The sequence below is a fragment of the Pipistrellus hanaki genome (assembly GCF_964339955.1).
Source record: "Pipistrellus hanaki genome assembly, chromosome: 4".
NCBI classification, from domain to species: Eukaryota; Metazoa; Chordata; class Mammalia; order Chiroptera; family Vespertilionidae; genus Pipistrellus; species Pipistrellus hanaki.
Genome location: NC_140506.1, coordinates 98,482,756 through 98,504,891, shown reverse-complemented (window position 1 = coordinate 98,504,891; position 22,136 = coordinate 98,482,756). Strand labels below are relative to the sequence as shown.

Genomic DNA, 22,136 nt, shown 5'->3' with positions numbered 1-22,136 from the left:
CACATATGAGTGAGATCATGTGATACTTATCTTTCTCTGACTTATTTCACTTAGCATAATATGGAGCTGAGGATTGAACCTGAGACTCTTTGGTGTATGGGCCAATGCTCTAACCACTTAGCACACTGGCCAGGGCCAAACTTATTCTTTTTTTTTTTGTCTTTATTATTATTTTTTTTAAATAAAGCTTTATTGCTCAGATTATTACAGTTGTTCCTCTTCTCCCCTCCCCTCCCCCCAGCTCCCCTCCACCCGGTTCCCACCCCACCCTCTGCCCTTTCCCTCCTCTCCCCCGAACCTATTCTTTAGGTCTTGCCATTTCTTCTCATTCTACAATGCTTGTGACTAGGTCTTTTCTAGCTGTATGCTGAATCCTAAACCTGTATTTTGAGTTCAGATTTTCACTGAACTTTAGAACTGTCTATTCAGTTGCATTCTACACATGATTATCCTGTAGCATGGTTTTCTGAGTTTGAGACTTATTGAGAGGCTGCTTGAAACTTTCATGAGATCCACAATGTCAAAATTATTTTCATAATAGGCAGACTGTTCTGTTCACTCTTATTCCCTCATTAGTAGTAGTAGAGTTTTCTAGAGACGACGTAATATGGATATCACAATAAATTGAAAAGAAATGTGGGAATCCACCTGGCTTCAGTTAAGCAGGTATTTAAAAAATGTAAAACAATGCAAGTTTCTCACTAACTTTTTGTTTTGGAAATAGCTACTTAAAAAATGTATTTATTTTAATATGTAAAGGGTTTGTTTTTAAATGAATCATTAGATATTTTTAAATTTCTGATAGGGTAAATATCTATAGATGCAACCCACATAAAAGTTCTTTTAAAAGTGTAAAGAGCTCTTGAGACCAAAATGTTTGAGAATTTCTATCTCACAATATCAGCAAACCTAATATTTAAAAACTGAACTCATTCTCTTTCACATACTTCCCAAACTTAATTTTCTTATTATTGATTTGAGGGAGGGAGGGAGGAAGGAAAGAAAACATACATCAGTGATGAGAGAGAATCACCAACTAGCTTCCTTCTGCACACCCTCCACCGGGAACCGAGCCCTCAACACAGGCATGTGCCCTTGACCTAAATCAAAGCTCGGACCCCCAGTCCACAGGTTGATGCTCTACCCACTGAGCCAAACCAACCAGGTACCAAACTTAATTTTTGTGTTCTATTTCATATCTTGGTAATGGTACCGCTGTTTGCCCAGATTCCAGACCGGCAACTTGGGGGATCATCCTTATCTCTCCTCCTTTCCTTAACCTAGAATGGTAACAGTAACCACTAACTTTTAGTGAGTTCTAACCGTGTGCTAGCACCATTCTTAGTGGTTTTACCTATTATCTGTTAAAGCCTCACAACAGCCCTACATTTTGTAGGTATTAATACTTTCATTTTTACAGATGAGGAAGCAGAGATACAGAGTGGTTTAAGTACCTTGCCCATATAAATAGCTAAGTACTTTTATATATCAAACCTTAGTCTCAAAATAAGTGGTTTAGTCATATCATGGTCAGGCAGCTAGTAAATTACAGAGCCAAAATTTGAATCCAGCCAGTCTTTTGAACCAGTACTTTCTGTTTTATTGGCTTAGATTCAATAAATTCAGAAATAATGTCTTCTACTTTTTGCAATTTGTTGGTGCTTTCTTTAGAGAGAGATGGTGTGTGTATATGAGAGAGAGAGGGAGAGAGAGAGCTTTTTATGGCTGTTTCTTGGGTACTTGTACATAGTACTTTCTTGTCTTTCTAGGTCTCTAAATTTGAAATTATCTTTTTATTTTATTTTATATTCCAAGTACTGTTTCTATCTGTGTCGGCCCCCTCCCCCATTGTTTGGGAGTACTACAATTTTGTCTGACTTATGGTAACTCTGTTATGTTTATGTTCCATCTTATGCTGTTTCTTAAAAGTATGCTAGTAAGAAAAAGGAATGTATGGTTATATTGATCATTGTAATCACTTGGTACTGATTGGTGATTTTATAAATTTCTTCTATGCTTATTAATCTGTATTTCTTCTCCCTCTTCTGAGATCAGTGTTAAATGCTTCCCTCCTCCAGCTAGCTTTTCAAATTATTTATAGAGTTGAACTTAAAGAAATATTTCAATTAAAAAAAATTTTTTTTTTCTATTTAAAATTTTTATTTATTTATTTATTTTTAATATATATTTTATTGATTTTGTACAGAGAGGAAGGGAGAGAGATAGAGAGTTAGAAACATCGATGAGAGAGAGTCATTGATCAGCTGCCTCTTGCACACCCCCTACTGGGGATATGCCCGCAACCAAGGTACATGCCCTTGACCGGAATCGAACCCGGGACCCTTCAGTCCCCAAGCCGACGCTCTATCCATTGAGCCAAAACCGGTCTCGGCTCTATTTAAAATTTTTAAAAATCGGGTTAACTGGTAGTTTATTCTTCCATAGAACCATGCCTTGGACTTACTGGTTTACTTTTAAAGTCATCGATTTCTATTTTATCTTTACTAATTCCTTCCTTCTGCTTCCTTTGATTTGTTTTTAATTTGAGTTGGATGCATTATATTCTTGTTTGCTGAAAATAAGGCTATGAATTTTTCTTTGAGCACTGGTTTAGTCCTATCTTAAAATTATGTATGTTGTTTTCGCTGTTATTTTCTTGATAATCCTGCAGTTTTGGTACTTACTACTTAACTCAAAATTTATTTAAGGCAATATTATTTGCTAGTTTTATTGTTTCTACTGTGATTGCATTGTAATTCAGAAATATCTGTCTTCTACTTTTTGCAGTTTGTTGATGTTTTCTTTAGAGAGCTTGTGTGTGTACTTTTTTATTACTGTTTCTTGGGTACTTGTCAAAAAGGTTTTATATTATCTGTTTTCAGAATATATTGTTTTGCTTTTATTCAGTTTTTCTTAATCTGTCTCCATTTGGTTTTATATATTTTGAGACTAAGATTTGACATATAAAAGTACTTAGCTATTTATATCTTTTTAATTGGCTTTTTAATAAGTGCAGAATATTTCTTAGCCTTTATAATGCTTTTCTCCTCCTTTAATTTAAAAAATCTGATATTACTGCTGCTTTCTTTAAATTTTGTTAGCATTTCTTGGTAGTATCTGTTTCTACATCCCCATCCCCATTCCCCAACCCACAATTTCCCTGCATTGTTTTGTTTCAGGAGCAATTTAAAACAAAAAAACAAAAAACAGATTTGTATTGATTTCAAAGAGGAAAGAAGAGGGAGAGAGAGATAGAAATATCAATGATAAGAAAGAATCATTGATTGGCTGCTTTCTGCACACCCCTTTTGGCGATCAAGCCTGCAACCCAGGCATGTGCCCTTTGACTTGAATCGAACCTGGGAACCTTCAGTTCACAGACTGATGCTCCAGCCACTGAGCGAAATCGGTTAGGGCTCAGGAGCAATTTTTACAAAGTATATTCCTTAAGTTTGATTTTTATTTTCTTGACTCCATTTAAGAGCTTTAATTAACAAGTGAATTTAACACATGCACATTTATTAACGACAATATTGATGTTCTTTTTATTGCATTTTCTGTATCTGTTGAATGGATCAAGTTTTCTTTTTTTTCCTTTTTTTTCTTCTTATTCCATTGATTTGGATATTTACTGATATGATTATCCTAAGTTTTAACTACACATGCAAAATAGTCAATGTTTTAAATACATTTTATAGTGTTTATTTATAGTCATTACCCAGCAACTTGGCCCTCCACTCCACCTATATACACTGTTAGTTTTTCCTTTGCTCTTTACTACTGTATCTCATGTTTACACTTGAGATTAACTTCAGGTAATTTAGTTTCATTTTGTAATTAATAATTACATTGTCTTAGATGTTTTTGGTTTTTATTTTCTGCATTATTTTTTTGTCTTAATTAATGTTTTTACTTATTTCTAGCCCCAGAACTGAGTACCTATCTCAGCTTTAGTTTCCTTGTGGCACTTGACTGATAAGAACAGTAGTTGTTTGAAATAGGAATGGAGTTGCTGGGTGGCATATAAATCCTGCTTTCAAATTCCCTGTCACTCTTGAGGTAGTGTTAGGGTTCTCATGCATGTCTTCATGTGGGTCATTCAAGTGTTTTATATAGGTTATATATATTCTGATTTCTTGACTACATTGAAGAACATTTTCCTGTTGCTCTCACACAAATATCATCTTGTTGGGGTATTAAGTTGTTGTCACCATCATTTCCTCTTCATAAAGTAGCAGACAAGCCTGGTTTTTTAGCAGAGTGTAGCTATACCACTTACAGGTATATTCAAGTGCCAAAAACCACTCTGAGTCCCAGGACTAAGTGTGTAAAAGCTGAGGGTTTTTTTTCTTATAATTTTATAATTATAATTACATACACTTTTTTGTTGTTTTATAGGTACTTTAGAATATCCAATGCCCTATATTTTTCATGACAAAGGAATATACATTATTGCTACATTCTGGGAGCATTGAATTGTCTGAGAGACAAAAATTTCATACATAAAGAAATTAGACGTAGAATGTACTTGGCCCAAATGATTATTAATAAGAGGCTTTTCAGTTGCCCTAAAAAACATTTTTTTTTTAAATGGAAAGGAGCCTGGTTGGTGTGGCTCAGTGGTTGGCATTGACCTTTGAACCAGGAGATCATGGTTCGATTCCCTATTGGGGCACATGTCATGGTTGCAGTCTTGATCCCCAGTGTTGGGCATGCAGGAAGCAGCTCATCAGTGATTCTCTCTTATCATTGATGCTTCTATCTCTATCTCCCTCTTCCTTCCTCTTTGAAGTCAATAAATATATTTTTAAATAAGAGGCCAAAATCATATGTTAAAAAGTATTAGTATTGCCCTGGCTGGTTTCACTTAGTGATTAGAGCGTCAGCCCACAGACCGAAGTGTTGTGTATTCAATTCCCTGTCAAGGGCACGTACCTCGCTTATGGTTTTGATACCCAACCCTAGTTGGGCACATGTGAGAGGCAACCAATTGATATGTCTCTCTCACATTGATGTTTCTCACTCTCTCCCCCAATCCTCCTTCCACCCTTCCACTCTGTTTGAAAATCAGTGGAAAAATATCCTCAAGTGAGGAATACTTACAAAAAGTAAGTATTGCCCAGCCAGTTTTGTTCAGTGGTTGATCATCTACCTAGGAACCAAGAGATCGCCTGTTTAATTCCCAGTCGGGGTAACTACCCAGCTTGTGGGCTTGATCCCTGTTAGGGGATGTGCAGGAGCCAGCCAGTCAGTGATGTTCCTCTCTCATTGATGTTTCTATCTATCCCTCTTCCTTCCTCTCTAAAAATCAATAAAAACATTTTTAAAAAACTGTTAGTGACATAATCTAAATCCATCAGTTTTTTAGAGAAAGGAAACACTAGTGGGGCTAGATTGTTAAATGAGAGGAGACTAGAACTGAGGGTGTGTAAGTGGAAATTGGATGACTATTGGGAACAACACAGATGACCAACACTTCATGACAGCATCATACGCACTGTAGGCATTTGAATAAACACTTGTTTTATTTGGCCCACAGTAAAAGCTTCTGTTTGCTGAGTGTTTACATTATGCTGGATACTAGAACAAGATGGACTGGGTACACAAGAAAGACATGGATAACCCAGCTAGTGGTTGTGGCTGTTTTAATTTCAGGCCTTGAACAGTTTTCTGTGAGTTTCCTCACAACCCATGTGGAGACATTTCACTTTATTTATGTGACAATGGCATTTGTAAACATGCATCAGAATCTCACAGAAACATTAAGCTGCTACAGAAGTTGAAGGTGGTATTGTGCCTCTGTTTATATAGCCTTGTGTTTGTGCCACATAAATAATCCACATAATGTAATCTAAGGACAGCCCTGCACAGTTTTATCCCTGAGCCACGGGCTCGGTTAGCTTCCTGCACCCGCCCAAAGGCACAGGCGTAGGGGAGGCAACCGGGGCTGGAGACCTCGTCAGGCTCGCACCGGAAGTTCATGTACCGGGCTGTGTCTGTGGCTCTAGATTGGGCACACCTTACCTGGCTAATGCATGTCTGTCCATTGTTTACTTATTTAATCTCTTCTGGGAGTTCAAAATTCTCTCTCTGTAATTTCTGGTTGTTCATATAGTAGACAAATAGCTATTTCTGAGATTTATTTCTTCCATTTTGATTAGTTTCATAGATTTCATCCTGTTATCTTTGTATTTACTTCCCTGTTCTCAGTTTGATTCAGACTTTACATTTTAACACAAAAACATCAACTTTGCCTTTTTGTAAGGAAACAGATTGTTTCTTTCCTTCCTTTTTTCCTTTTATTTTTAAGTCTCATTGAAGATATTTTTCCCTTTTTTTTAAGAGATAGAGTGGAGGGGAGGGAAGGAGAGAGAGGGGAACATCTATGTGAGAAGGACACATCGATTGGTTGCCTTCTGCACATGTCCTGGCCAGGCAACCAGACCTGCAGCTCAGGTGTATGCCCTTGACTGGGGATTGAACCCACAACCCTTCAGTGATCAGGCTGATGTTAAGCGACAGATTTTCTACTCTTGTTTTTGTGTTGTGTTGTCTTTCGAAGATGAAAATAGAGGCCAAATAAATACATTAAACATGAAGCAGATTAAGAACAGTTACTAGGGAATCGAGGATTCTTTTAAGGTTACCAAAACTTTATTGTGAGTTCCATAGTTGTATAATCAGTGCTTGTTCTCCAATCAGAGAATGGACTAGGATGGTAAGCTCAAGCTGCCATGGACCCAGGAATGGCGGTGGTCTCCACCACCTCGCTAGATAGGGAGTTAGCAGAAGGCAACATGACTGCTGGTGGTGGTCTCTCCTAGGAAAACGAGCCCGTGGATGAGGATGTCCCCACACATTTAAAGCTTTGTTCCTTTAGGATTGTTTTTCTTAGTGCCTTTTTACTTAGATGGCTAACTGTGGAGGTACACTTTACTGGCTAATCTTTTCCACCCCTTTTCTTTTGTCGGGATCAGTGCCAGAACAGATAAAGCCCAGTGTAAGCCAGCCTCAGCCTGCCAACTCTAATAACGGCACTTCCACAGCAACCAGCACTAATAATAATGCCAAACGAGCCACAGCCAACAATCAGCAGCAGCCGCAGCCGCCACAGCAGCAGCCACAGCAGCCACAGCCACAGCCACAGCCACAGCCACAGCAGCCGCAGCCACCACAGGCCTTGCCTCGGTATCCTCGGGAAGTACCACCACGATTCCGCCACCAGGAACATAAGCAGCTTCTAAAGAGGGGTCAGCATTTTCCTGTCATAGCAGCAAACCTGGGATCTGCTGTTAAAGTGTTAAGCAGCCAGTCAGAAAGCAGTGCTTTAACAAACCAACAGCCACAAAATAACGGAGAGGTGCAGAACAGCAAAAACCAGTCAGGTGAGAGAAGGTGTTTCTTACGAGACTTGAGCTGTCATCACTAGCGATGGAGCAGGGTTATGAATTCATGGCTTTGGGGGTAATGGATTTGTATTCATTAGTATCTGGGTGGCAAAATAGCAATCTGTACAGGGAATTATGAATAGGGAGTCTTGAAATGTTGCCTGTAAGGTCACTGTCCATCCTACTTTAAAAACCTTTTTAATCATTCTTCCTCCAGGTTCTACCTATTTTAATAAGCAGCTTAGAGTTAAAATTGATCATGCGACTATAACTAAAATTGAACACTTCCCTCAATTTATATTCTAAGCAGTTAGACATATTATTGCATTCAACCCTCAGCAACCCTGTGAGCTGTAAGTTGTTCTTCTCTCCACTTCTCGTTGGAGGAAACAAGCCATGAAATAAGTTGCCTAGATCACTCAGTTACCATGTACCATTGAAAGGCTACCACTCATGAAAGTCATGTTCACACAGCACATGCCTTCAGTTGTTGCCTCGATTGGCTTTTCTCAGCTCACTAATGATGGTGAGGCAGAAAGTACACCTAGTGTGTGGTTACAATTTTCTCAAAGCCCAGTGCATTACGACATGTAGTCTGATAGGTTCTGAGGGTTGGTTGCTTTGTTCATTCTCTTTTCAAAATATTTTGAAGCTTTTATCACAGGCCAGATAGAGAATTGAGAATCAAGGTTCCCACACATGGCAACACTGGCATACTGGCAATGAATCAGTCTCTGGAGCCAAATGGACCTGGTTTTTGTATCCTTGCTCCACCTACATGCTCCATGTGTGTGATCTCACCCGAGCAGCCCTCTCTGCTGTCCCAGGCAGATGGCACTGTCTCTTTCTACACTCTGTCTATGGAGCAGGAGCTGTTCTACATGTTAGGTATTTCACAGCTAGTAACTTGCAGAGTCTGGACTCGGCAATGTTTGTCTGACTCCATAGCTGTGCTCATAATAACCATGCTGTGCTTTGGCAACCTACTGGCTCTGATGGGTAAGGAGGAAGAGGACAGAAATGCAATTTTTCTAGCATAGGTAATTAGAACAGCATGTTGTTATTGGAATGGATGAAAACTTGAATTATCATCCTGAGTTAATACTCCCCCCCCCCTCCAGACAGTTATTACCAGGTGAGCTTGGCTAGATCACTCAGCTCACCTGAGTCCCTTTCCTACTCTGTCAGTGTAGGCAATAATATCCATCCAATCTGTGAGATTGCTCTGAGGATTGAATTGTGGCATGCTAAAGCAAATAGCTTTGGCACTGGATGAATTCTCTCCCTCAAAAGTTGTACAGAGGACCTCCACTTTTCAGAAGAAAAATCTGCTTTAGACACAGTCCTGATGCTAAACAATTGATAGTTGGTTTTAAGTTCATCTGGGAAGTCAGATTGGAAGCAGATGTATTGAGTCATCAGCATAATAAGAAATGCAGTTAAAAACTTAAGCGAGGTTATTATACAACAGAGTACCTACTGCAAGCTAAGCAATAGTGGTATGGTGATTAAACAGGGAAGTGGGTGGGAAATTGAGAAAATGATATATCTTGAATATGCTTTTCAGTTTGGGAAATGAAAGAACAGAGCTGTTTTTGAAATGTGAACAACTGGAGTGTAAGAATCTTGCTTCTCAAAAAGGGATATGGTTCAAAAAATCCAAAAGTGTTACAGATGTACGTTCAGATGACAAGAAGGCCTAAGATGTGGGCCTAGGAAGATGTCTTCAGAAGAGTCTGAGGAGGAAAAGTATCCCACCTCTTCCAAAAGGACCTGACGGGCGCAAACAGCGCTCACACGGAGAGGGGGTGGGAGTGAGGAGAGTGCGGCTGCCTGACTGCGGTCTGTTAGTCCCGGCGACTAGAGTGCAGATGTTGAGGAAAAGCACTCTGCAGGAGACCAGATTTGTGCTTTTGTGTCTGTAAACATTTGTGAATTCCCACTCACCAGCAGATGTCACACATTTACATTAAAGCTTCTCTGTGGTACTGCTAGGAATGGTTGTAGAAACTTTAGCCACAGAATAGACCCTGGGTATCTGTGAGTCAGGGGAGACTTCTTAGACAGTTAACATTGTCCCAGCTCCTGAGAGGTTAATAGAACAATATACGTAGTGACCAACCCTTAATTTAGCCTGGTGGTTGTGAGGAGCAGCATGTGGACAGCATCCCAGCACACACAGTGGCCCAGAAACAGGCATTCTGTGTTGCAAACTATATGCAGTTCAGAATTGTGGGGGCCGATCTGTTTTCATTTTTGTCTGTTTGTATTTACATTTGGCTTTTTGTTTCCTGAATAGAGATAGTTAATGGGGTAGAGTTGACATTTAAATAACTACATTCAGTATATACATAGAAATGTTTTTACAGTCTTTGTGCAATGCTGGATATGTCTCCCTTTTCCTCATATAATGCATGTCTCATTTATTCAGTGCAGTCTGGGAGTAGGGATAGTACCTACATGAGATTGGGTACTTTATAAATCAGAGGTCGCAAAGTAAAATGCCTTCACAAGCTGGCAGGTAAGTGAAGTAAAAGGTGAAAAGGAGTGAAGGGACCAGGGGTAAATGTACTGATTTTTGTACCCTGCTTGAAATACCTTTACATCCTCATGTCACGTTTTTTAAAATCCTGTGCTGGTCAAACCAAACAACTATGCAAGCTGAGCTGAAACACTTAGTGATGTTTCAGTTGGTGCTCTGAGACCTTTTGCAGTTGATTCCTTAGAGCTGTGAGGCCTCAGGCCCTGCTACTGCCCGAATGACACTGGAATTTGCAGAGGACCAATGCTTAGCAGGCTGGCTGCAGTGTTTTTTTGTGGGCCGAAGGGTTCCCAACCCACATTTTATATTCGACCTTACATGAGAAATACAGAGACATTGAACAAATAGAACAGGGAACCCCTATATGCTGTCCACCCAAATCTATTAGTTGTTACTACTTACCTATGCACACCCTCCCGCCTCATATAGACATACATGTGCTAAACATTCATTTCTCTTCATCTTAAATACTTACACAGGTAATTTCCTAAGAATAGGGACAGCCGTAGTATTATGATCACCCCTATGCAAAAGGGGGACACTCACATTTCTACTGGTTGTCCCAAGAATGTTTTTCTGTTTCTTCACAGTATGGTATCACTTATCCTAGATAATAGGCTAATTAACCCTCACTTCCTCACAAGATGGCTGCCTATGACCAGGCCGGCAGGGGGGTTAGTGAGGGACAACCAAACAACTGAGCAAGCAGGCTGCATGGGGCAATCAGGCCAGCAGGAGAGTTAGTGAGGGATGACCAAATGACTGAACTAGCAGGCTGTGTGGGATGACCAGGCTGGCAGGGGGTTTAGTGAGGGACAATCAAACAACTGAACAGCCGAGACCGGTTTGGCTCAATGGATAGAGCGTCAGCTTGGGGACTGAAAGGTCCCGGGTTCGATTCCGGTCAAGGGCATGTACCTTGGTTGCGGGCATATCCCCAGTAGGGGGTGTGCAAGAGGCAGCTGATTGATGACTCTCTCTCATCGATGTTTCTAATTCTCTATCTCTCTCCCTTCCTCTCTGTACAAAATCAATAAAAATATATTAAAAAAAAAAAACAAAAAAAAAAAACAACTGAACAGCAGGCTGCATGGGGCGACCAGGCCGGCAGAGGGGAGCAGTTGGGAGTGACCAGGCAGGCAGGCAGGTGAGCGATTAGGAGCCAGTGGTCCAGGATTGTGAGAGGATGTCCGATTGCTGGTTTACTCCCAATCCCTGAGATCGGGCATAAACTGGCATTTGGACATCCTCCAAGGGGTCCCAGATTAGAGATGGTGCAGGCTGGGCTGAGCGGGGGAACCCCACCCCCACCCCCACCCCCGTGCACAAATTTTGTGCACCGGGCCTCTGGTATAAAATATAAAGCATACAAACCAACATAATGTATTGCTTACTGATGAATTAAAATACAGTATTTTGAGAAGTTACCACTTGGTTATGCAATGGGAAAGGAAGGAGATATACTAGTAATCAGAAGGGTTACACAAGGGTTTCATACTAAAGTGAGTAGTGTATTTCTTAAGGTGAGCAGCAGGCAGGTATTTTTATATTATTGTTTGTACCCTTTCTTGCTTTAGATCTTTTTAAAAAAGGAGCTCAGGGACATTGATCTATATTGGTGAAACACCAAGACTTGGGGGAAATATTAATAAATGTTAACATTAAAATTTCCAGTGATGTTTAAAGATTAAAATACTGTCCATTCACCTGTGCTCTTCACTGTCTTTTCTTTTTGTTTTAAGTTTTTATTGACTTCAGAAGGAGGAAGAGAGAGGGAGTTAGAAACATCAATGATGAGAGCAAATCATCAATTGGCTGCCTCCCTCCTCCCCCCCCACCCCCCTACTGGGGATCTAGCAACCCAGGCATGTGCCCCAGCTGGGAATCGAACCATGACCTCCTGGTTCATAAGCCAATGCTCAACCATTGAGCCACATGGGCCAGGCTTGCTATCTTTTCAATGAATGTGGAACATACCCTTGTTGTCCTGTAACTTCCATTTCTCGCTCAACTTGTACCTTCCCCCTTGGTCTATGAACATACTGAAGTTTCTATCACCCGTTCGTTCGTTCTTCTTTCTTTCTTTCCTTCTTTCCTTCCTTCCTTCCTTTCTTCCTTCCTTCCTTCCTTCCTTCCTTCCTTCCTTCCTTCCTTCCTTCCTTCCTTCCTTCCTTCCTTCCTTCCTTCTTTCTTTCTTTCTTTCTTTCTTTCTAAATATATTTTATTGATTTTTTTACAGAGAAAGAGAGGAATAGAGACTTAAAAACTCAATCAGCTGCCTCTTGCACACCTCCTACTGGGGATGTGCCTGCAACCAAGGTACATGCCCTTGACCGGAATCGAACCCGGGACCTTCAATCTGCAGGCCGACGATCTATTCACTGAACCAAACTGGTTTTGGATCTATCACCCTTTAAAATAAATTCCTTTAGGAGGGGAGGAGAGAAGTGACAGGAAAAAAAAAAAAAAGAAAGAAGCAAAAATAAATAAAATAAATTCCTTTAAACTCCCATTCTCTTGAGACTATTATAGAATTTCTTTCCTCCACTTTGTCTCAGAGTTCTTGAAGTAGTAGCCTATACTTGCAATCTACTTTAGTCCTTTGTAATCTAACTCTACTCACTTGATTAATAAATAGCATAGCTCTTTCCAAGGTCACTCACTGATCTGTGAATGTCAAGTACAGACTTGATTTTACTTTTAAATGTGATTAAAAAAAACAAAAACCAGACTTTTTATTTTTATCTTTTTTTATATATATATATTTTATTGATTTTGTACTGAGAGGAAGGGAGAGAGATAGAGAGTTAGAAATATCGATGAGAGAGAGTCATCGATCAGCTGCCTCTTGCACACCCCCCACTGGGGATATGCCCGCAACCAAGGTACATGCCCCTGACCGGAATCGAACCCAGGACCCGTCAGTCCCCAAGCCGACGCTCTATCCATTGAGCCAAACTGGTCTCGGCTATTTTTATCTTAATAGGTATCTACAATTTTATTGTTTACTTTCTTCTTAAAGCCCTTTCATTTTTTCATTTTTCATTGAACAGTTTTCAGGTTTTATTCCTTCCCGTAGCTTTGTTTCAGATCACTCCCATTTTTAGGTTCATGTGTTCCAGTCTGGATGTTTTCAGCTGATTTGGGACTCATCATGCTCTGCATGTCCAAAGTTGAATTCATTATCTTACGACATGCCAGTTTCTCCTCCTGAATCCATTACTCAAAAGTTTGGCGTCCCCATTCATCCAGTCACCCATCTAGAAATCTTAATATCATGCTTGACTCCCCTCTTCCTTCTTAAGGTCATGGGTTTACCATGCCCTGCTCATTTTAACTCCACAATGTCTCTGAGCTTTTCTCTCTTGTCTGCACTGCTGCCACCATTGGTCTGGCCGAGGCACTCGCCCTCTGAGCTAGAGCCCAGCCCCAGAATGCCCTTTAGCTGTCCCCCCTCCTTCCCCAACCTGGTTCTCAAACCAGAAAGAATTCAGTCATGGTCCACGTGTTGCATTTAGTTGTGGTATCACCATTGTCTTTAATCTTGTAGCCTGTTGGTCTCCACTCCCAGTTCTTTGCATGTTGTCTAACTGCTTTCAGTGACAGAGTATTTATTGGCAGAGTAGTTGCCACAGGGAACACCTGGCTGGCAAAACCTAAAATATTTACTGATTGGACTTTTACAGAAGTTTGCCAAACCCTGGACTAGAGGCTAGAATGACTAAAAGAAACATTTTGTATTTTCTCATGTAAGTGATACTTGAAATTATACATCTAAGATTCTCATATTTCCAATGATACCATTTCATATTTTCTGAAAATACTGTAAAATTTCAAGTATTATTTCTTTCATATATATATATATGAATCAATATATAATTGATTTTTTTTTTTACAGAGAGGAAGGGAGAGGGATAAAGAGTTAGAAACATTGATCAGCTGCCTCCTGCACACCTCCTACTGGGGATGTACCCGAAACCAAGGTACATGCCCTTGACTGGAATCAAACCCGGGACCCTTCAGTTCGCAGGCCGACACTCTATCCACTGAGCCAAACCTGTTAGGGCTCAAGTATTATTTCTTAAGATCTTTCCTTTCTGGAGAGATTGAAAGTCTTTAAGGCAGAAAGCACATATTTACCTAAATATGCTAAAAATTTAATAAGAAAAATAAATGAGCTTTCCTAGCTCTAATTTCATCCTGAATTAATCACTTGACTTCTCTGCAGTCTCGCTCCTGCCCCACACATGCTCTCCATGGTCCTGGGCAGGCTGTGGGCACTGCTGCATTCTTCCTCAGGGTGGTGCTCGAGCTGCTCCGCTCTCTAAGGTAATTGTGTGAGAGCAGGGTGCTGGTGACATTTGGACTTGCTGTATCTCAGTGAAATGCAGTCATCCAAATCTTAGTGGCCTCAGCAGTGCACTGTGTAAAATTTTGTACTTTGCATACACTCACCAAAACTCCACTGTGCCCTTTGCTCCACATGCACTGTTCCTTACTATTTCCTGTAAGAGTTTTATGGGCATCTTCTACTCACTCATGTTTCTATCACTTATATTTCTATCATGATGAGTTTTAGCTTCCTTGTCTGTAAGGAATTAGATTATTTGTCTTCCAGATCTAAAGTACTCTGATTGGGAAATGTTTTAGCTGTGATTGTTGAGCAGTCTTATTCTTTTACAGCTTGTTAGATTAGTATCTCTATACACACACACACACACACACATCTCTGCATTTTGTAGCTAAGCTGCAACATTTTCCATAACTAAAAAGATCCTTGTGATTCACCCTTGGTAAATGCAATTTTGAAAAAGTCTTTTAATTTAGTGTTTTTGGGAGTATCAAGTTCCAAGTTAAAAAATGGAATTTTGTTGAATAATTACTGTTGGCATATCTCCTTGTTTTACTAGAATACATAGGAGACAGTGAACTTAGACCATCACCACCTCCCAGTGAAGCTGGGACCAGATTCTGAGGGAAATTTTCACTAACATTTCAAAGTCTAGGATAGAGTTAGTTTGAAAATGTGTATTTTACTGGCTTTTTTCTTCTTTTTTTCACTTTTGATGTATGATGACATTTAAAAGCTTTATTGTTTTTGGCAAGTAGTCAAGTCTGCCATTTTGTAAATTTCTTTGATTTCATGTATAGAAAGTTCTCATTCGCTGATAATGTTATGTTTTCCTCTTTTAACACTTAGATTTGTTTGGAAAATTGCCTCATTTAAAAACATCTTTTTAAAGTATTGTTCATTCAAAGCTAACCTTCAGCATGCTTACGGGTCGGGCTCTGCTCCGTTGAAGTGTCTACATGCTCTGGCAGGGCAGTGCTGTGTAATGCAGGAGATGCTGTTCTGTTCCCTTCCCACCTGGCACTCTTCTTTTTGAGGTTTTTAAAATTTTTCATTTGTTTTATATGAATTTTTAATCCTAACCAAGTTACAGACTCTTGTCAGCCATTTCTTATAATTGGATTAAACTTCAAACACTGTTGCCGCTTCCTGTGGAGAAAATTTCCATACTCATCAAGTTGCCTTCAGTATGGCATGCAATAATTCAATCACATGTTATTTGAAGGGTTTTTCTAGCTTTATTCCAGATTGCTTCATAGATTTTTGGGATTGTTACAATGAGGATCTTTTTTTTTTTTCTTCATTATATTTTCTTATTGATTATTCCTGGAATATAGAAAATATTATTTTTAAAATGTCAGTCTTTTCTGTTTCTTTTTTACTATCTTTGCCTCATTTTGGGATCATATTTCAATGGTTAGTATTTCCAGCCCAAGATTGATTAGTAGTGCTGATGACAAATATTCCAGCTTTTTCCTGTTATGGAAATGTATCTGATGTTTCATTGTTAAATTTCAGGTCCCTCCCTTTATTTTCAACTTGGGTAATTTTGTCTAATATTCCTAGTCTTATATTCTTATTCCTGCTGTATGGATGTGGCAACACATATACATATATACATAAACCAGAGAGCAAATAATGGCAACAGAAATACTTTTGCTATAGCCGGTAAAGAGGCGACGATGGTGGCTTCATTGCTTTAGATTCGGAGAAAAGTGGATAGATTTGAGCTTGGTAACGTTTGAATTTGCTGTGCGCAGGAAGGAATCGAGGATAAATCTTTCTGAGATGAGGAAAGGGAGTAAATAAGTGGGATTATTCTTTTCTTTGGGGAGAAGGTACCTCGAGAGGGGCGGGAGGCAGTCACCTGTGCTCTAGGGTTGCTTCTCGGACTTGGTGACAAAGGGCCCATGAGGCACGTGGCCGTAGTGCTGGGGGGTATTGCTGGTAGTTCAGGTGCTGGCGTGCTGATTTCTTTTTATCTAGTAGGATGGACTGGTTTTTGATACCCTTAATTTTCTGTGGGTACTGAAAGATGTCAGCTTTAAAAAGCAGTTCTTGCCCGGCCATTGCAGCTCAGTCAACTGGTTCACGGTTCAGTTCAGCCGATCAATGATTCTCTTTTGTCATTTGTTTCTCTTTTTCTCTCTCCCTATCCTTTCCTCTTTGAAATCAATGCGGTAGGTGTGTGTGTATCTTTTTAAAATGATTCTTAAATGGAGTGAAAATCAGTCACTTACAGAACTTTAAAATTAATATGTTGAATTATATATACATTTTTGGTGTCTTTGTAGTAGTACTCTTTTCTGCTATATCTCATTCCATCACCTTTTGTTGCTTAACAGTAGTGCTTTGAGAGAAAATGGTGTCTGATTTTCCTATTAGTAATAAGTCTAGGGCATGACTTAAGCATGTGTGTTAAAAGCACTGCAGCCAGGCTGCCATGACTCAGTGGTTGACCATTGACCTGTGAACCAGGAGGTCAGTGTTCAATTCCTGGTCATGGCACATGCCCAGGTTGCGGGCCCAGTATAGGGTGTGCAGGAGGTAACTGATCAGTGATTCTCTATCATCATTGATGTTTCTATCTCTCCTCTCCTTCTCCTCTGAAATCAAAAAAATATATTTAAATAAATACATAAAAATAAAAGCACTGCATATGCTGATTCTCTAAAGAGAACTGAAATTTAAGCTACCCCCTAAGGACTATCAAAATGCAGCAATCTTCTATGAAGAATTGCTAACTATACCAGATCCTTAAACTAAGTTAGAAGCATTAAAACTGCCTGCCCTGCCTGCTATAAAGTAACTAGATGATAATAAAAAGCAGTAAATGTAAGATTATTGGGTTATATGACTGATCATTAATAGTCTTCAATATCAGCAATTGATTTTTTTAATGCATTTTTATTTATTTCAGAGAGGAAGGGAAAGGGAGAGAAAAATAGAAACATCAGTGATGAGGGAGAATCATTGACCAGCTGTCTCCTGCATGTCCCCCACTGGGGACCAAGCCCAAAAGCTGTACATGTGCCCTTGGCCGGAATTGAACCTGGGATCCCTCAGTCCACAGGCCGATGCTCTATCCGCTGAGCCAAACCAGCTAGGGCCAGCAATTGATTTTTAATCATAGTCATTCGGTGATCTTCAAAATATTAGTTAACTTTTCTGTTGTCTTTTGATTAACTTATGGCTATGCAGGTAAGTTAAATTTTTATGAAGAAGAGAAGAACTGAAATTGTTCTTTCTTGTGGGCATGTCTCAGGTTGAATGTAAACACTATGGAAATGGAAATATAATAGCAAAGACCTTGTAAACTTGTCTACAATATTTCAGGTTGAATATGAACACCAATTAATGGAAATATAATGGAAAAGACTTTGTAATTCTTAAAAACTTGTTATAGGACCCCAAACAGATACATGAAAAAGCTATTCTAGCCTGGCCAAAGTGGCTCAGTTGGTTGAGCATCGCTCTGTGTGCACCAAAAGGTTGCCAGTTCGATTCCTGATCAAGGCACTTGTAGAGTATTTCTCTATAATATCTATGTTTCTCTCTCTCCCCTCCCTTCTTCCCTCTAAGTATGTCCTCGTTGAGGATTTAAAAATAAACAGCCCAGCCAATTCAACCAATGAACCAGGAGGTCACTGTTTGATTCCCAGTCAAGGCACATGCCCAAGTTGTGGGCATGATCCCCAGTGTGGGGCATGCAGGACACAGCCGATCGATGATTCCCTCTCATCATTGATGTTGCTATCTCTCTCTTCCTCTCCCTCTCTCTCTGAAGTCAATAAAAATATATTTAAAAATAAACAAACAGTTCTTCTAAGAAAGAAAGGCTAGGGAAAGATTCCTAATATTCAGGAGTAGGCAAAAGTAGGTTTTACAGTTGTATATGACAGAGTTTATTCTTGTGTTAGTTATTATTGTATTTGTATTGCAACTGTAATTGTACTTTTGTCCATCCCTGTATTTCTAATACATTTTCTTAAGTTTGGCCTATTCACTTGCCCTTACCCATCTGCATCTCAGACCCTTTTCCCAAGTCGGATCTCTAAGCCTGGGTTGCTTCATACACACTAATACATTATTACCACCACATCCTTCCTCACTTGAAATTCTTCTACTTACTGATAAGTTAGGAATTTATTCATTCAGCAAATATTTGTTGAGTAGCTCTTATGTTCCAGATACTGCTCTGGGCTCTTAGGACAACATTGGTGAGCAAAGTGCAGACTTCCCTGCCTGTGTGGAGCTCTTCTACGTGTCGATAAGCTAGGATGTGGAAAATGCTGAGGCGTAACCATTGCCCTTATAACTGTACTGCAAGGTTTTTGTGTTGTTGTTTTTTTCTTCTTTTTAAGAAATTAGTTCAACGTCTTTTTTTAACCCTTTGCACTCCGCTGTCCCCTCTCAGGGGACATCGGAATTCTAGCATATCACTCGGATGTCCCCTCTCAGGAGACATTGCAGTTTATTAGTGATTATGGGGAATTGAGTTAATTCAACGCACGTTTCGCAAAGTAGCGTCGAGTAGCTGGTAGCCAATGTCCAGAATGGTTCGGAGTATCTGGTAGCCAATGTCCAGAATGGTTCGGAGTAGCTGGTAGCCAGTGTCCAGAATGGTTCGGAGTGCAAAGGGTTAAATTAATTTTTAATCCTCACCCAAGGGTATTTTTCCACTGATATTTTTTTTTTTTTTTTTTTTTTAAGAGAGAGTGGAAGAGAAGAGGGAAAGAGAGAGAAACATTGATATGAGAGAAACACATAGATTGGTTGCCTCCTGCACACACCCAGGCCTGGGAGGAGCCTGCAACCAAGGTACATGCCCTTGGTCAGAATCGAACCCAGGATCCTTTGGTCCATAGGCAACACTTTATCCACTGAGCCAAATCGGCTAGGGCTGTACTGGCAGATATTAATATCTTGTTGATGTTGAGTAGCCACATACATTTATCATATAGCCATCAATTGTAAGCCATCAATATTAAGCCAACACTTAATAAATTTTTGTACTTTTATTTTAGATACTAACCTCAACGCTTCCGAATCTCATTATGAAAATTCACAGCGGGGACCTGTGTCATCTTCGAGCAACTCCAACACAGACTCTAAGGATGCTGTTGTAAACAACTCCCCTGAGAAAGAAGCATGGCCCTTGGTCCCTGGCAGTGATCCAGAGTTGGCTTCAGAATGCATGGATGCTGATTCTGCCTCCAGTTCTGAATCAGAAAGAAACATCACTATCATGGCTTCAGGGAGCACAGGTGGTGAGAAAGATGTCCTTCGAAACAGCACTGGACTTGGTTCCCAAAACAAGTTTGTGGTTGGCGGCGGCAGCAATAGTTTGGGTCGTGGAAGTAGTACTGGGCCCTGGGGCTTCTCCCATGGAGCCGTGATAAGCACATGTCAGGTCTCTGTGGATGCTCCTGAAAGCAAATCAGAAAGTAGCAACAATAGAGTGAATGCTTGGGGCACTGTAAGCTCTTCATCAAATGGAGGGGTAAATCCAAGCACTTTGACTTCAGCTAGCAACCATGGTGCCTGGCCAGTATTAGAGAACAACGGACTTGCCCTAAAAGGGCCTGTGGGGAGTAGTAGTCCTGGCATCAGTATTCAGTGCAGTACCATAGGCCAGATGCCTAACAATCAGAGTATTAACTCTAAAGTGGGTGGTTCTTCTACCCATGGTACCTGGGGAAGCCTTCAGGAAACTTGTGAATCCGAAGTAAGTGGTACACAGAAGATTTCATTCAGTGGTCAACCTCAGAATATCACCACTGAAATGGCTGGACCAAATAACACTACTAACTTTATGACCTCTAGTTTACCAAACTCCGGTTCAGTACAGAATAATGAGCTGCCCAGTAACGCGGGGGCCTGGCGTGTGAGCACAATGAATCATCCTCAGATACAGGTTCCATCGGTTATGAATGGCACTTCCCTTCCTCATCTTAGCAACGGGGAGTCAAAAAGTGCAGGCTCTTATGGTACTACCTGGGGTGCCTATGGTTCTAACTACTCTGGAGACAAATGTGCAAGCCCCGACAGTCAAGCTGATGGTGACACTGTGAACACAACTCTGATGCAGCCTGGCATGAATGGGCCTGTGGGCACGAACTTTCCAGGCAACACAAATAAAGGAGGAGGCCTCTGGGAGTCTGGGCCCACAAATTCCCAGGGTGCATCCTGGGGAAGTGGAAATGGTGCAAACTTGGGAGGAAGTCGAAGAGGATGGGGAACTCCTGCACAGAACACTGGCACTAATGTACCCAGCGTGGAATGGAGCAAACTGCCTGGCAATCAGCATTCCAGTGACAGTGCAAACGGCAATGTTAAGAAGTTTACAAATGGATGGAATTCTACTGAGGAAGAGGATCAGGGTTCTGCCACATCTCAGACAAATGAGCAAAACAGCATGTGGGCCAAAACAGGAGGTACAGTGGACAGCGAAGGTAGCACAGAGAGCACTGGACGCCTCGAAGAAAAAGTAACTGGGGAGACTCAGAGTAGAGACAGAAGAAGAATTGATCAGCACACATTACTCCAAAGCATTGTTAACAGAACTGACTTAGATCCACGTGTCCTATCCAACTCTGGTTGGGGACAGACTCCTATTAAGCAGAATACTGCCTGGGATACTGAGACATCACCTAGAGGGGAAAGAAAGACTGACAATGGGACAGAGGCTTGGGGGAGCTCTGCAACACAGACTTTTAACTCAGGGGCGTGTATAGACAAGACTAGCCCTAACAGTAATGATACCTCATCTGTATCGGGGTGGGGAGATCCCAAACCTGTTCTGAGGTGGGGAGATTCCAAAGGCTCAAGCTGCCAGGGGGGATGGGAAGATGATTCTGCTGCTACAGGAATGATCAAGAGCAATCAGTGGGGGCATTGCAAAGAAGAGAAGCCCATGTGGAATGATTCACAAAAGAACAAACAGGGCTGGGGTGATGGACAGAAGTCAAACCAAGGGTGGTCTGTTTCTGCCAGTGATAACTGGGGAGACACGTCAAGGAGTAACCATTGGGGTGAGGCTAATAAAAAATCTAGCTCAGGAGGTAGTGACAGTGACAGGTCTGTTTCTGGTTGGAATGAACTTGGTAAAACTAGTTCTTTTACGTGGGGAAATAATATAAATCCAAATAATTCATCAGGATGGGATGAATCTTCTAAACCTAACTCTTCCCAGGGGTGGGGAGATCCTCCAAAGCCTAGTCAGTCGCTGGGTTGGGGAGATTCAGCAAAGCCAATCAGCTCTCCAGACTGGAACAAGCAGCCAGACATGGTTGGGTCTTGGGGAGTCCCTCCGGCTCCAGGCAAACCCTCCGGTACAGGCTGGCTGGGGGGACCTATTCCAGCCCCAGCCAAAGAAGAAGAGCCCACAGGCTGGGAGGAACCATCCCCGGAGTCCATCCGGCGCAAAATGGACATTGATGACGGAACCTCAGCTTGGGGAGATCCCAGCAAATACAACTATAAGAATGTGAACATGTGGAACAAAAACGTCCCAAACGGCGGCAGCCGCTCAGACCAGCAAGCACAGGTGCACCAGCTGCTGCCGTCTGCAAGTGCCATCTCAACCCCAGAGGCAGGCGGTGGTTCCGGTGAGTTGTTACTTTGTGGAGTCTGATGGTCTTACAGACACTTGACAGGACTATGGGCTTTGTTTGAGCTTACTTTATGATAAGATGTGTTGAACAGTATTTGCTGTGCACACAGAGGCCTGCTTTACTCTAATCCAAAGCTTATAGGGAAGAAAAGTATAGGGAAGGTGTTCACCATCAGGCAGCAGCTATGCCTTCAGCAGATTGGAATCTGTTCTCTTAGGAATGCCGCAGAAGGCGGAATT

The 22,136-nt window shown here is 41.0% G+C and overlaps 1 protein-coding gene across 5 annotated transcripts in view; it reads left to right on the top strand.

The window, feature by feature from the left end:
- Window positions 1-22,136, top strand: part of TNRC6A (trinucleotide repeat containing adaptor 6A) — a 97,269-nt gene that overhangs the window by 48,998 nt on the left and 26,135 nt on the right. For 3 of the 5 annotated variants that reach the window (XM_084882696.1, XM_084882695.1, XM_084882697.1), the window contains exons 5-6: window positions 6,978-7,385; window positions 19,309-21,891. In XM_084882696.1, coding sequence (XP_084738822.1) covers window positions 6,978-7,385; window positions 19,309-21,891 — 2,991 coding nt within the window. The remainder of the gene's footprint in view (window positions 1-6,977; window positions 7,386-19,308; window positions 21,892-22,136) is intronic. The other 2 variants (XM_084882698.1, XM_084882699.1) reach the window with 1 other exon arrangement.